The 15,967-nt window shown below is 42.0% G+C and overlaps 1 protein-coding gene across 5 annotated transcripts in view; it reads left to right on the forward strand.

Moving 5' to 3' along the window:
- The first annotated feature begins 1,956 nt into the window (after positions 1 to 1,956).
- ash1l (ash1 (absent, small, or homeotic)-like (Drosophila)) overlaps positions 1,957 to 15,967 on the forward strand; it is a 36,628-nt gene continuing 22,617 nt past the window's right edge. For 2 of the 5 annotated variants that reach the window (XM_028460619.1, XM_028460624.1), the window contains exons 1-4: positions 1,957 to 2,363; positions 5,278 to 5,371; positions 9,341 to 10,080; positions 10,652 to 15,044. In XM_028460619.1, coding sequence (XP_028316420.1) covers positions 9,475 to 10,080; positions 10,652 to 15,044 — 4,999 coding nt within the window. In that variant the 5' untranslated portion in view covers positions 1,957 to 2,363; positions 5,278 to 5,371; positions 9,341 to 9,474. Of the gene's footprint in view, positions 2,364 to 5,277; positions 5,372 to 9,037; positions 9,178 to 9,340; positions 10,081 to 10,651; positions 15,045 to 15,967 lie in introns of those variants that run through there. The other 3 variants (XM_028460620.1, XM_028460621.1, XM_028460622.1) reach the window with 3 other exon arrangements.

Here is a 15,967-nt window from a genome sequence, read left to right on the forward strand (position 1 = left end):
TCTTAGACTTGTCTTTTTTTTTCTTTAAAAAAAAAAAAAAAAAAAAAAACTTTCAGTGGGTAGATGGAGCAGACAGGCACGCAGCTTGTCTTTTATTTTGAAAGAAACTTTTCTTTTGACAGGCATGCTGTGAAATGCATGTTGTACAGGAAAATATAAAGATTTGTCTTTTTTTTTTTTTTTTTAAAAAAAGATTATATATAAAAATGTTTCCAGAGGTGTAAAGCGTACTGATATATCCTACTCAAGTAGTAGTAGTACTGTTACTTGATTGAAGTTGTACTCAAGTACAAGTACAAGTAAGTCATACGTAAAATACTCAAGTACAGGTAAAAAGTAGCTCAATTAAATAGTACTCAAAGTAAAAGTTAATAGTTACTTTCAACCCCCATGTTTATTTTTGGTAATAAATCTCATGTATAAACTTAAAATGGAAAAAGACCAAATCTTGCACTATTGGAACTTAATTTATTTTACACAAAAGCATCTGTATAAAATAAAAGGTTTACCAAAAATGTACAATTATTTTTTTTTAAATAAAATAACACCAATACAATAAAATTATAAATAGGTAGAAACCCCAACCTGAACTGAAGAAAGTGACTGGGCGTTGATCAGAAATGGGACAACTAAGAACAGATGGATTATGTTCAATGTGCCATGAAAAGGAAATTAAAAAATAATCACAAAAAATAAGAATTTACTCAGTAACGGTTGGCTGTAGAAATGTAATGAATGACTTTACTTCTTCTAAAACGTACTTAAGTACAAGTGAAATTACTGATTTATGAATATACTCAAAAAAGTACAAGTACCTAGGCCTGGGTAATATATGGAGATTGAAGATATATCGCCTATATCAAGATACGTATAACACGTATCCATATACCGGCATTCTATCCGTACGCAACTCCCCTCATTGGCCAGTTTAGGTCACGTGATAGGTGCACCACGTGACCTAAACTGGCCAATGAAATGCTACGCACAAATACTCCGTTTGTATTAATACGTCAACTACGTTACGGACAAACTAACCCTAATCCTAACCTATGTTATGGACTAACTAACCCTAACCATAACCTATGTTACGAACTAACTAACCCTAACCCTAACCTGCGTTACGAACTAACCCTAACCATAATCTACGTTACGGACTAACTAACCCTAATCTACGTTATGGACTAACTAACCCTAACCGTAACCCTAACCTACATTACGGACTAACTAACTCGAACCATAACCTACGTTACGGACTAACTAGCCCTAACCGTAACCCTAACCCTAAACCACGTTACGAACTAACCCTTACCTTAATCTACGTTACGGACTTACTAACCCTAACCTACGTTATGGACTAACTAACCCTAACCGTAACCATAACCTACGTTACGGACGAACCAACCCTAAGCATAACCATAACCTACGTTACGGACTAACTAACCCTAACCCTTACCCACACCATAACCTACGTTACGGACTAACTAACCCTAACCCTTAACCTAAACTACGTTATGGACTAACTAACCCTAACCTACTTTACGGACTAACTAACCCCAACCCTAACCCTAAACTAGTTACGGATCAACTAACCCTCACCGCACGGAATCGTCACGTGAGTTCTGGTAACGTAATCTTTCGTTCGGATAGAATGCCAGTATATGGATACGTATTACGTACTAGGAGAGACAAAAAAATATTTAGATTTACATTGTATATTGACATTTTGAGAAAAAATATCAAGATATGAGTGTTGGTCCATATCGCCCAGCCCTACAAGTACCCATAAAAGCAACTCAATTACAGTAACGTGAGTACTTGGAGACCAGTCCTACCAGTGGCCCCAGTTTGACTTGGGAGCCCCCTGTATGTGTGTGTGTAGCCCCTGAAGGGTCTGACAGCAGAGTGTGTTGCATACCAGTGAACACACCCACATTGAGCCTCCAGCGGTCAGCCAGAAATAGAAAAAAAAATAATGCAACACGGACAATCTCCGTCAACAGCCAGCGGAACACGCACACACTCTCACCGACGCTGTCGCTGCTCTCCTCGCCCCTCACCTCCGCTCCGCTCGCCCCCTCCCTCCTCCCTCCTCCCTCCTCCGTGGGACCGAGAATGTTGGACTGACACAGTAGCGAAACGGGCTGAGCAGACATGGAGGCCCGCTCCAACACCACCGAGGCCCGCGCTGACACATCCCGCCCCAGCTAACGGCGTGTCGGAGCGGATTTTAACCACATCTCGGGACATTTGTTGGGGCCCACTCGCTGTCAGCGGAGAACGGATTTTAACCACGACGGGGAAGGAATAGAACGAGATCCATTTCGGGTCTGTGTTGATTCAACGCAGCCGCCATTTTGTTGACAGTTAGTGTGTTTTTTTAATAACCTACACATAAGCCCGCGTTTGTTCTTTCACACCGCATGGACATAACATTCCCCCCTTATATTTTGCGTTTATTTTTTGCCCTGTGTGTATGTGAATTGTGCGTTTTCTGGCAGGTTTGTATTTGTGTTTTGGCTGTGTTGGCTAGTGCAGCGTTAGCCGTCCTAGCTGAGATGTAGTAACACGAGCGCCCACGAGAATGTGACGGAGATGCAACATAATAATGTGCATCACTTGTGTCACCTTTTTGCCTGTTTTACACGTACTTAACCGAGCTGTGGGTGCGCAATAGTGACCCGCTGCACAGTTGACGTGATAATGAAGCCCGGTTGACAGGGTGAAGGTGGAGGTTAGCAACGCTGTTCTAATAGCTTTAAGAACCCGGTTTGAGTCCATGTTACGGACCTGTCAGTCAGTTATGGACTGTCTGTGATCTTCTGATTGCTTAGTTGGGTTTTCCCTTATATTAAACCATTGCATAATACAGTCTGATCTCTAGTTTGTGTCTTTAATGATGGACTGACTTGTCAGGGATGTACTATTTGCTTTCAGTTGGCGGGTGTTTTAATTTAGATTATTATACGTGAAACATGAATTTTCAAACATGGTATTGGTACATTGTCTAAGATCATTGGGGTAAATATTTATGTTTGAGTTTATAGGGGAAAAAAAAAAAAAATGATAGATTAGGTAGGGCTGGGCAATATGGACCAAAACTCATATCTCAATATTTTTTTCAAATTCAATTCAACTTTATTTCTATAGCATAAATTACAAAAATAGTCAACTTGAAGCGCTATCAAAATATATCTTTAAAAAAGAAAAGAAAACAACAACAGCAAATCCACATGAACAAGCATCAGCAACAGTGGGGAGAAATATAGATATACCATATCAATCTCGATAATTTCATTTAAAATAAAGTCTTGACCAGAAAGACAATTCTGGGTTAAATTTGATGATCCAAATGTCACACAGGCACATTTACTTACAAACAGCTACACAATATGTGCCACTTTAGTTTTTTTCCTCCTTTAAGGGACAGTACGTGTGAGTGAGTTTTGTAGTGTTGCTTGTTTAGGGGAAGGTCTGGGTTGGAACACTCAGCAATCCATCAAACTGTGCTTTTTATGAGAAGTAGTGAAAGCAGCAACTCCTAAAACAAGTATTTTAAAAAGTAATAAACCATTATATATATATATATATATATATATAGAGGTGGGGAATTTTTATCACAGTGGGAGTCTGTTTTGTTCAGGGCCACATTATTATGTACGTCCATGTCAGCATTTAGAATAATGACCAATCTGTAGTGTCAACATGTAGTATTGACCTTCGACAGCATGTGCAGACCAAAAAAATAATATTAATGACCTATCTGAGCATTAATACAGGAAACGACAAGTTTTTAGACTAGTTTTGTGTGTTTTTCTCTCATTCTGTGTTTGCCTGTTGAGTGATTTTGTGCATTTCTGTTGTCCTTTTGTGTATTTTTTTGTGAAATGTATGTCTTTTGGAGTCATGTCGTGTTGTCATTTATAGTTTTTTTGGAGTCATTTTTGTGCATTTCTGTTGTCGTTTTGTGTGCTTCTAGTACTGTGGTTTTGTGATGTTATTTTTGTGTTTTTCTTGTCTTTTGGTGTACTTATTTGTTGTCATTTTCTTTATTTTTGATAATTTTTTGTCAGTTTTGTGTTTTAAAGGAATAATTTCTGTGTTTACTTGTGTATTAGTATATTCTTCTGTAATGTTATATATTCTTAATACATATTTTAGTGTATTCTGGCTGTTGTTTTGTGTATTTTTCTGTCATTTTGTGTGTTTACTATAGTGGCCGCACAAAATTGGACTGAGGGCTGCATCTGGCCACCAGTCGCCCATGTCTGGATTAGGGAATTATCTGCCTTATGTATTTATGTAATATTCTGTCTTTGTAATGTTAGCTAGCGTTGCTTTGTAAGTAGGCCTAGGGTTTAAGTCTTTAAGAGCTGAGTTTGGAATCTGCAAAGACCAAACACACACACACAAAATTAGGCCTTGGCGATATGGACCAAAATTCATATCTCTATATTTTTACTCAAAATGCAGATATATGATAAAAATCTCAATATTTTTAACTCAAAGCCTTACCAGAAAAACAATGTTAGGTTGATATTGCTGATGAAAAATTACGCACTGGCTCATTTTTTAACAATCAGCTGCATGATATGTGCCACTTTTAGCTTTTTCTCCTGTATGGGACAGCACGCGTGAGTGACTTCTGTAGTGTGGTACCAACCAAGCCTCACATCTCATCAGTTATATGTAGCTTTAGGCTAATGGATGGTTTAGAGGTCCTTTTTCTGCAGAGAATAATAGTGACATTTGGAAGTTTCTGTAGAAACCTCTTGATGTTTGTATGACTCAAACTTCTCCCGCGTGTTTTCCTTTCCTTTTTCTTTTTTTCTACATTTGACGAAATAGTGAGAAAGACTGCAGAAGCTCTCCAATAGGTAGAGAATGGGATCTCTGCACCTGTGGTTACATTTGCAGTCCAGTGTTAAGTTGTGGAGAATGACGTGGGCTTTCGTCCAAAATGGCAAACTGAGATTTAAACGGTGACATATTGATGCTTACAAGGACTGGGAAGAATTTACTGATTGTTATTTTTCCCCCCCCCCCTTTTTTTACACCGGCCCCAGAGCCAGAACTTGGGTTTAGAGCAGTAATAAAAGCATAATGTTATTCTTTAGTGCGCATGGTCAATGTTTCTTTTGTTTTTGTTCCCTTATTGTTTTATTTTTTTCCCTTTGGTCTCTCTACCTGAAGCACAAAACACTGCATGTTTAAGATTTGCATTTTTGAAGCGCCAAATGATAGAACATCAAGTCTGATCGTTTGATTTTGCCATTTCAGCTGTTCTGAGATGAGTATAATAGAAAAAAGTGGCCACCATGTTGATGCACGCAAAGATACGACACAGAGCGACATAAAGAGAGAAAATTTAGAGGTGAGTGAAAAAAAAAGCTTCATGGATTATAACTGCTGATGGTGGCAAAAAGCTCAGTTCCACTGCTATTTTTTTGAAGAGTTGTGGCTATTCATGTGTAGAGGTTAACCATGCATTACAGACGTTTGACATACTGCAAGGGATCATTTTGGAAGTCGGAATGTATTGCGATAAATGTTGTTTTTTGTGAGAAAGCTTAACCAGTAATGACTACTGTTATGTAGTTACTGTGAATTAGGTGTGATTGCTTTCCTGACTCATTACCTTGAGTGGCAGCGCTACCAACAATGGAAACCACAGGCAGATAACACAGTTTCATTGACTTTATTCTTTTGTACATCAGTAAAACTTTTCAGTAGATAGTTAATCACTACAGTACAGTCCGGGGGCCCGTCCGTTTTTTTCCAGAGACACTTTCAAAACAGGGCCACTCACAAAACGAACACTGTTGTTTTTATGCTTGTGCATAAGAAATTACATTAAAATAAAATAAAGTTTAATTTTATTATTTTTTGAAAAGCTCAAATGTACAGAAAAACCCTGCATAAATACCATGGCATAAAACTCATAGTGTTGCTGCCACATGGGTGTTTCATATTTCCCCCTCGACTGACACCTGTCATTTTGTTATGCTTCAATGCTGCCCCAACTACACTCCCTGTCCCCTGGGTTTACACGTTATTGCTGCTGGTTTCGTTTCAAGCCACAACCCATTAACAGTTAAACAGCCCTTCAGTCGTTAGATGACACAAACCAATAGTAATAAGACGTAAAGGAATTTGGCTGCGCTCCCCTCTCTCTCTCTTCGCTTGTACTGTCAAAGTAAAGAGCCCTGAACATGACAAGGAGCTCTCTAGGTAGACACCCACTCTCTCATGTAGGTGTTTGTAATACTATTGCTATGGCTAAAGGGAAATCAGCACTTTTTTTACAATGTGTTTAAAATGAAGGACAGAGTAGGGGAAAAAGGGAAAGACAGGAAGAAAAACAAGGTTTGTGAACTACAATCCACTCAGCTTTATTGTTTCTTAGGTTATACGACGTTGATTAGCAATATTATTTTGGTTATTTTCAGTGATGCCGTTTTACTTTCACACTTGGACTGAATACCTAGTTTATTAATGATTATTCATGGTCGATATCTTTCCTCAGAAGTATAATTGTTTTTCTCGAAATGAGTGTGAAAAAGAAACGACTGCTCAAGATTAAATTCAAAAGTAAAACAAAGATTTACATCACAGTCAGTGATCTATAGGCAATGGTGTTGTGACTTTGCAGTAATTACCAAGCACCCCATTTCAAAGAACCTTACAAGTAAATGAGTTGTTTTTTGTGTTGTGGTAACTGGTTTGACTGTGAAGGTTCTCACTCATTCAGGTCATGTTCTTTATGACTCGCTACAAGTTTTACTTGGGCGGTGGTGGTGTAACGGTTAAGGAAGCGGGCTTGTAAATGGAGGGTCACCAGTTAGAAGCCAACCTGTGGAATGTTGAGCAAGTCCCTTAAAAGACATCTTCAAGTAAAACCTCAATCAAGTTCGGTCCGCTTCACGAAACCACCACAATAATGTTTGGAGTTTGCTTAAAAACAAAACTAATTGGATATCCTAACTAGGGGTGTGTATTGCCTGGCATTTGGCGATACGATTCATATCGCGATACATAGGTCACGATACAACATGATATATCTCAATATTAAAGTATAAGGAGATTATTGCAATTTTTTATATATGACTTAAGAAACAACTAATCTGTAAATTTATACACCTTCATGAGAGCATTATGTATGAAATATATTTCATTGGCATATTTTACACTCAAAAACATTGGCTTTAACATACCATGTGCCAATAACTTCAAATAAAAAATAAAAAAAAACATACAATCTGCCTTTGGCTTTTGAACCAACTTTGACTTTAGTGCAACATGACTTTAGTGCAACTTAACTGAGGTATATGCCTAGAACAACAAATAAATGCAGAAAGTTAGTACTTTCTTTTTAGATTTTATTGAAAAACCACAAGCTGGTCAACTTGCCCAGGTTTCAGCGCTTTTCTTTGTGCAGTTACAATGTCTCCTACAGTGGAAAACACTTTCCTGGTTAAATAGAGGTCAAATAAATAAAATAAAATACATTTCTGTATGGATGCATTTAGAATCGATCCGAGAATCGCGCAACGTTATATCGCCCCTAATCCTGACTATCAGTCCTATGATGCTTCTGTTCTGACATCAGGCACCTGATGCAGCTAACTCCAACCATTAAGTACAGTTTGTCATCATTAGTAAAGAGGACAGAGTTAATGTTTGAGGATAGATGTTGTGTTTTCCATTAAAGTAGGAACTTAGTGGCTTTATTTTGTTATCAGTATTCTGCAAAGAGGAGAAGGAAATGGAGTAAGAACACATATTTGTGGCATGTTAAAAGGAATAGGGCTTTTGAGTTTGGAATGTGAAGTATGCGCTGTGTATTTTTGTTGTAAAGTGGGAAGAGTAATTGAATTCAATGAAGGTGAAAATATAGACATGAGCCACTGCCCAACATGTTTTTGTTATGTTTATAGCGTTAAATCTACTGCTGTTTATCACAATCCTAATCAATATAAGAGTGGTGAAAGATGTTTTTACCGCCCTCTTGCTTTGACAGCTTATTGATATGCCGACTTGCATGACTTTCCTGAGGCCCCATTAAGTAGCTCATTAGTGCTCCCTGCTAATGTAAGGCACAGAGAAACCGCCGGCACTTTGACGCTCTATCACTCACTCTTAGTTGCTGTTGGCAAAGGCTTGGGGAAGACAGCCGGATCCTCTGGTCCCAGGGGACTCAATGTGCTTAGGTCACAGTTCTGAATCGTCTCCAAATGACTTCACCCTGAGAAAGCACCTGTTTGGGGGAGAATCCACATTAAATCACTGTCCACCAGGAGCTGGGGACAACTTCATTGAATCAGGCGCAATTAAGAAGCACAATTAAGAAGCATACTTCTCTTTGTTGTTGCTCTCCTGACGATTGCTTTAAGCTGTTTGCCACCAACACGGGCGTTAAATCTTACTACTGCTATAAAAGAATGTGTAAAAGGTATTTTACAGCGTTTTAGTTCAGAAAGCTTTAAAGCAGGGGACGTCAAACTCATTTTAGTTCAGGAGCCAAATATAAAGTAGTTTGATCTGAAGTGGGCAGTGGAAAAACAAGCAATTTCAACAATAATTTCCCCAAGTTTGCACTTCGATGTATAAATGATACATAAAATATGTAAGGCGCAGACAATATCCAAGCAATAAGTGACGGTGCAGGATTTTTCTTTTAAATTCAATTGTTTTTTCTAATTTTATTTAATTTTGGTAAATTACGAAAAATAATTTCAGGCATGTGATTAAAGCATGGGAAAATTGTGATCCTCCAAATATTGTGGAGTTTCATTGAACTAGTGTATTTATAAGGGCTAATTATTTGGTAATTTACACAATAATTCATGTTTTTTTGGAATTTTTGACTTTCTCATGCGGACTGAGTTGGATACTTTAAAGGGCCGGATTTGGCCCCCGGACCTTGAGTTTGACACATGTGCTTTAAAGGATGTGGCATCACCGTGGGATTAACTATTGACTCTGCACTTTGTAAATGGTCTCCTAACAGTTTAGATCCCCTTTACCTAAGGCTTCATTTCTCAGGTAAAGTGGTGCTCCCATTTAAATAGGTCACAGATTGTTATTAGATGTGAGCTGCGGCCATAAAAAGTCGGACAGAGTGTCGCACATGGATAATAAAAATGGATGCCCTTCATCTGATTTTCACCATCATTCATTGTGAGACATTTTAATACACGTCTGTTGTAGAGTGCTGTTAAAACTGTGTGTGTTTGATGGTCTGGTGTAGCAGAGATTAATGTAGATTTGTATTCTTCTTCTCACATTCACCCTCTTCTCTCTGCTGCTATCTACTTGCTCTACCTGTCACTGTGTTTCTCAGTTGGAAGGATGGAGAAAGAGTTATGAACAGCTGAGGAAGTAAAAGAAGACACAACAAGACCAGAAGAGCTTCACCTTTGTTGTTACACCGGAGCATCTACTCATCATAACTCTGACACTTCCCATTGAGTTCTGATGGATCAGAAAAATCAGGGAAGAACTGCCACCCCTCCTCCTCCGCCCCTTATCTCCAGTGCTGCTTCTGGGGAGCGAGAGAAAGAGGGAGGCGGTGGGAAGAAAGAAGAAGACGAAGAAAAGAGGGACAGAGAGAAAGATGGAGGTACTGCGGCCTCTGCAGGTGCAGAAGCTGGTGGTGCAGGTGGCCCCGGAGCCGCTGGTGGCGACCAGTCGCAGTTCTCCATCAAAGAGAGCAGCCTTTCTGAGGGCAATGTCAAACTTAAGATTGGCCTTCAAGCAAAACGCATGAAGAAACCACCTAAGATCCTGGAGAACTATGTTTGCCGACCAGCTTTCAGGGCTACAGTAAGGCACACGGCACGGGGAGGGGGTGGCCGTGGGAAAAACGCTGGCGCTACAGGTGACAAGGCCGGCGGTCATAGTCAGGGTTCGTCAAAGGACAAAGAAAAGGAGCAGGAAAAGAGTCCTGGTGTCAACCGACCACCAGTCACGCCATCTTCATCTGTCCCCCCTGCTAAAGCTCCTACCTCCCCTGCTCTTCCACCCTCTTCCAGCAATAACCAGTCCACCACACAATTAAATGGGAGTGCTCCAGCAAAAAGGGTAAGAATGAACACCAGTTATTTTGGTGTTAACACAAATAAAATTTAGTCCTTGAAATGTGAATTCTTCTCAAGGTTAAACCATGTATAGACTTAAGGTTTTGCTTGTGCTACTGATGTGTGTTACTTCTGTGGCATTCAACAGGTTATTGCACGTATTAAAGAAGGGCATAAATTCTTCTTTGGCTGTCTTTGTCCTCCCTTATTTACCACGCACTGCCCCCTCCAATCTCCTCTCCTCTCCGCCCCCTCCTCTGCATGACTTCTCTTTAGCTCTTCTTCTCTGTCCCCAATTTGACCCCAATAAGACAAACTCTCTTCTCACAGACGGACCTAGTACACATATTTAGCGTTTTATTTAATTGTCTTGAACTGTGCAGCATCACTATATCATCTTGTAATGGCATTTCATTAACTTTGTTTATATATATATATATATATATATATATATATATATATATATATATATATATATATATGGGCTTTTGAAGGAATTGGAACATAATTTTGCTGCTAATCCTGTTGTTTACCTTCTGTTAGTAAACTAAAATTCAGTGTTTTTTCTCTTCCAGAGTTCACAAAAAACAGATTGCAAGTCTGATTCAAAGTCTGACTTAAAAGCTAGTGCAACTTCATCTGAGAGAACCATCAACCCTCAACGTCCTCGCTCAGAGAGCAAAACTCATACCACTGGGAAGAAAAGTCAACCATCCAAAGCTCGAACATTGTCACCCCCGTCACCCCTACCTGCATCAAAGGAGCCCAGCTTTGAAGGTGTGAAGCCACCTCAATATGCTTGCAACACAGAAAACCTGAAAGACAAAGAAAAAGTCACTCAGAATTGGGGTCCCCCCACGGTTACTGAGAAATTAGCTCAACTTATTGCCACTTGCCCCCCATCAAAGACTCCGAAACCAGAAAAATCTACAAAGATTGATCCCAGCCTTTCTCTCCCAAACTCGGGCTTCATGGCGCCCACAGCCAAACAACGTGACAGGGCCATGGCCAATAGGTACACATATTCAAGAATAGTCCACCTTTCTCCACCACCACCTGTGTCTCGACCACCAGGTCGGCCCTATGGCTCAAGGAGCAAAGATGGTGTAACAGAAAATCCTGCCTCTCCAACACCACTGAGTAATGATGACACAGATGGAGCTGGAAAGGCTTGTAGCACAAGCGGGAGTAACGGCGCCAACCTGAGCAGCAGCAGCAGTCGCAGCAGCAGCCCAGCATTCATTTATGGAAATAACAGGCAGTCGGCCTTGTCAAAGGACAGTAGCAGTGACAACAATAGCACTTGCATTTCAAAGCCCCAGTCACGTTCTGCCAATTGCTCGCCCCACACAGCATCCCCTCATCCTTGTCCTACGTCATCCTCATCCTTCAGTTTGTCTGAACAGAGGACCACAGTTAGTCATCGGGGGTCCCCTCTTCCCTCGCAAGTCCATCATGCAGTTGAGTCTTCTTCCTCAACAGACGAAAGCAGGGCAGGTGAAAGGGAGCAGGACAAGGACAGCACCAGGGATTTACCCAAGTGCTCACCTTCAACAGGAACAGGAAGGTCTGAGGGAAAAGACAAAGGTACAAGTAATCAGTCACTGCGAGTTGAGAGGGTTAATAGCTCTAGTCCTTGTAAACACAGTCCCAATCGGGACAATAACAGGCCAGGCCGAACAAACAGTACTCAAGATCCTGTTAGACAAAAGGCACTTTCTCCACTGGAGCCAAATGAAGATGATGAAGATGATGACGATGATTACGATGAACATGGAACACATACACCTCTGAGAGATGATTCTAATGATTCATCAGTAGACTCGACCACAGAGCTGGACTGCAAGCCTATTAAAAAAAGCAGGGGGAGGAAACCTGGCTGGTCAATTATGGGCAAGACCCAGCATCAAAGAGCTTACAATTTCCTAAGTGAGAACAAAAACATTTTTCCTTCATCTTCAAGCTTCGAGGCCCCATTTCCACCAGTTAAAAGGCCAGTAGGCAGGCCTCCCAACCCAAATAAGGTTAAATTAAACCCTATGCCACTCAGTTCAATGTCCCAGATATTTTCATCCCAGCAGAAGAAAAGAGGAAGACCAAAGTCCAAAATGCCAAGGCTTGATGCCCCAACCCATGGGAACATTTCTAGTAAGCATGCTCCTTCCAAGGTGTTTTCATCCATGTTAAAATCAAAAGAAGAGCAGGACCCACCCGTTCTTCACCCAGAGGTGGACCTGAACCCCCCCAAAACAATGCAGAGAAAACGTGGACGTCCAAAGCGGCTTCCCCCCACTTTACCCCAGGAGAGTCAACCTCCCACATTAGCCCCAGAGGCTGGGGACTTGGGAGAAAAACATTTCTGCAGTAAAGGTAATGGCCAGCTTATTATGAAAACCATTATAGGCAAGATAAACAAAATGAAAAGCATTAAACGGAAACGTATTCTTAGTCAAATCCTCTTATCACCAAGAACTGAAGACCCCCCTAAACCTACTTCCAGTGGCGTTGTTGGATCTGTCGAAGCTCCAAAACCGTCATTGTCCTCACTGGCTGCTTCTTTTGGGGGAAAACTCGGGTCACAAATCAATGTCAGTAAAAAGGGCACAATATACATGGGGAAAAGAAGAGGTCGTAAACCAAAAGCAGCAGCTAATGCTACACCACCACAGGACCCCTTTCTATCACCAAACACCACATCCCCACTCCATCACCATCAATCACAGTCCCAGCAACTGCTCTCTTCATCAGAAGTCTTTCCATCTCCCTCCTTCTCCCAATCCAGTGGAGGCCACAGTCCAATCAGTGATGCCAGTTTTGTGGAGCTGGGCTCAGTGCACTTTCCCAGCCACTCTCACTATGGTAACTCTCATAACCACAACACATTCTCCTTCCCACCTCCGACCTTCTCAGCTCCTAATCCTCGCAACCCAGTACTGAACTCGACGTCATCTACAATGGCCACGGCAGTGTCTCAAAAAAAGTCATCTTGTCGAGGATATCACCACCACCACCATTACAGGCAGCACTACCATTATCATAAACTCTCCCCTCCCCGGCCACTCCATCCCACCTCCCCCGCTCCTCTTAGTGAGCTCAAAGAAGCCACTCCCTCACCTGTCAGTGAGTCCCACAGTGAAGAGACAGTTCCCAGCGATAGTGGCATAGGAACAGACAACAACAGCACATCAGACCGTGGTGAAAAAAGTGGAGGGGCTGCTGGATTAGGTGGAATTGGTATACCACATGGTATTGGTGGAGGATTATTAATGCCAGGTGTTATTGGTTCTGCAATTGGTTCAGGAATGAGCCTCAATTCCAGAGGTAGACGTCGACACTCTTCTGTACACATGGAACACCCCTCACCCTCTCCGTCACCCCACGGGGTGAGGTCATCGCCTGATCCCCGTAGACCCCACCCAGCAGCTCCTTCCTCAGCCCTAATGGGACACAAGGAGAAGCACAAGCACAAATGTAAACGCCGCAGCCATGGGTGCCCTGGCTATGACAAACTAAAGAGACAGAAAAGGAAGCGCAAGAAGAAGTACTTGCAGCTACGCTCCCGCCGGCTTGACCCAGACTTCCTTGCTGAGCTTGATGAAATTGTTGTCCGACTAAGTGAAATACGTATAGCTCACCGAACAACAGGACATCGACTTGGCAGTGGAATAGGCATAGCAGCAAGCAGAGTGCCAGGGGTTGGAAGCAGGGTCAGTGGGGGTCTTGGAGGCGCAGGACCCCCTCCACCTCACCATTATGTTCATAGGGATCTCCTACCTACAATATTCAGGGTTAACTTTGGCAGCTTCTACTCCCATCCTGCATACTCGTGTGACCCGTTGCACTATGTTCGTAAACCCGACCTGAAAAAGAAGCGGGGACGGCCTCCCAAACTGAGAGACTCTATCTCCGAGGTTCCTTTTGTACCCGGGCTTGGATTTCCACTCTCAAGTGGAGGCTTCTACCACCCTTCTTACAGTGTCCCTTACTCACCTGGGCCCCTAGGGCTGAGCTATTACAGAGGATTCCCCCCAGCAAGTGCTCTATATCCTCACCCACACCACCAGTCACCTCATACAACACCATCGCATCACTCGCACCACTCGCCCTCATTTCCTCCTCCCCCCCCAACATCCTACATGCACCATCACCACCCATCACATCTGCTGCTAAATCCCACCAAATTTCACAAAAAGAAACATAAGCTTCTCAGGCAGGAATACCTAGGTGGAGCAAGATCCCCCGTCTTGTACCCACCAATGTCCTCTGAGCTTTCTTTTAGCTGGCACCATAAACACAAACATAGGCACAAACACAGAGATCGCTGTGTGGAGGAGGATGGCGAGGAACCAGCCAGAGGTGGACCAGGAAGAGCAAATATGGGAATGTCTGATAGTGGAACAACTGGCAAAGGAGATCGAGTTGGCACATTGGGAATGGCAGAGTCTCTACAGCGATGCCGCTTTGGACGAGAACCCTCCACCACTAGTGCCAGCAAACCAGCTGCTGCCACTTCTGCTAACTCTCCATCCTCCTCCTCCTCTTCATCTGCAGAAAGATACAAGCGCAAAGAGAGCTCCATGTCCTGTTTAGGACCTTCCAGGCTCGCGCTGGGCAGCAGTTCAAAAGGTCACCAGCCTATGGAGTCTTGGTTCAGGCTTGGCAGCTCTGAACCAAACTACTCTAAGCTTTCACGAAATCCAATGGCCCCTAGCCGTACATCTTTCTCAGACGGACAAGCAGAAGACCCAGCAGGATGCTCAGCAAGTGAAGACGAAGAGCCTCTGACTCCCACAGAGGATGGAGAGCCTCCAAACCTTACAAATCTGTTTGCCTCAGCTCTCACTCGCACTTCATCGAAAGGTGGTAGAAGTCAAAAGGGAAGTGCAATGTCGGAAAACTCCAGCTTCTCTCACATGAACCGACCACCAAGGAAAGACCGATCATCTTCGGCAGAGAGGCGAGATTTGGGTGAGTCTTGAATTTTGTTGTGTAAAAACCTTAAAGCTTTTACTGCATGCCCTACAGTGATAACATAAAAGTTTCCAATCACCGAGGCATTTATAAAAAAACACTAGACAGAAACAAGGGCAGCTTTGAGCTATTATTAGTTTTCCAACACTCTACTTATTAATTCATAAATTCTAACTGTTGGCTTGGGACTCTTATGAGCAATTATGATTGTTAAATTTTAGGAGTTGTTAGTTCACTAAATTATTCTATGTTTTTCTTTTACCACTGTGGCTGCATGTGTTTGGCTGGAGGCTTATGAAATGATGGCTTGGCATAGCCATGGTAAAACTGCCACGGAGCAAATCATAAAATCCAGCAGTGATTGCCAGTTTATACGTTTGGCCAGTTACCTATTCAAACACTGCCTCACAGAGCTAGAAGTGGTCTCTCAATCTGTTTGCTCTCTACTCAGTGATGCATGTGTAATACTGCACAATCTTTCATCGTGCTCTAAAATATTGTGCTGTCGTTGCTAATGGAGCCCACTATCCTTAAATTGTAGGCAGATCAAACAACTATGGAATGATAAGCTGTGTCTCCACAGCCCCCTCAGCTGCTTACCATTCAAAAAAATGAAAAAAATATGTGAATTAGGACAGCTATTTTGGATAAGAACTAAAGTTCTGCTTGAAAGTCTGTGAGGTCCCATATGCAGAAACTGACATTTGGTAGCTTTTACGTGTGGTTACTGGCTGGGCCAAACAAAAAAAGTGCACATAATTACTCTTTGAATGTGGATAGCTGCAGTTAGCCACAGATGGAGCTTTTCTTTCGGAGCTCATCTTACTGAAGGGGTGGAGTGTTTTTCGAACAAACTATATTTAGGGCTCTTTCTCTGTTCAGCCTTAACGGGAGGCCTTTTTGTGTCCATCAGTGCGTTC

The sequence above is a fragment of the Gouania willdenowi genome, chromosome 11 (assembly GCF_900634775.1).
Source record: "Gouania willdenowi chromosome 11, fGouWil2.1, whole genome shotgun sequence".
Lineage (NCBI taxonomy): Eukaryota > Metazoa > Chordata > Actinopteri > Blenniiformes > Gobiesocidae > Gouania > Gouania willdenowi.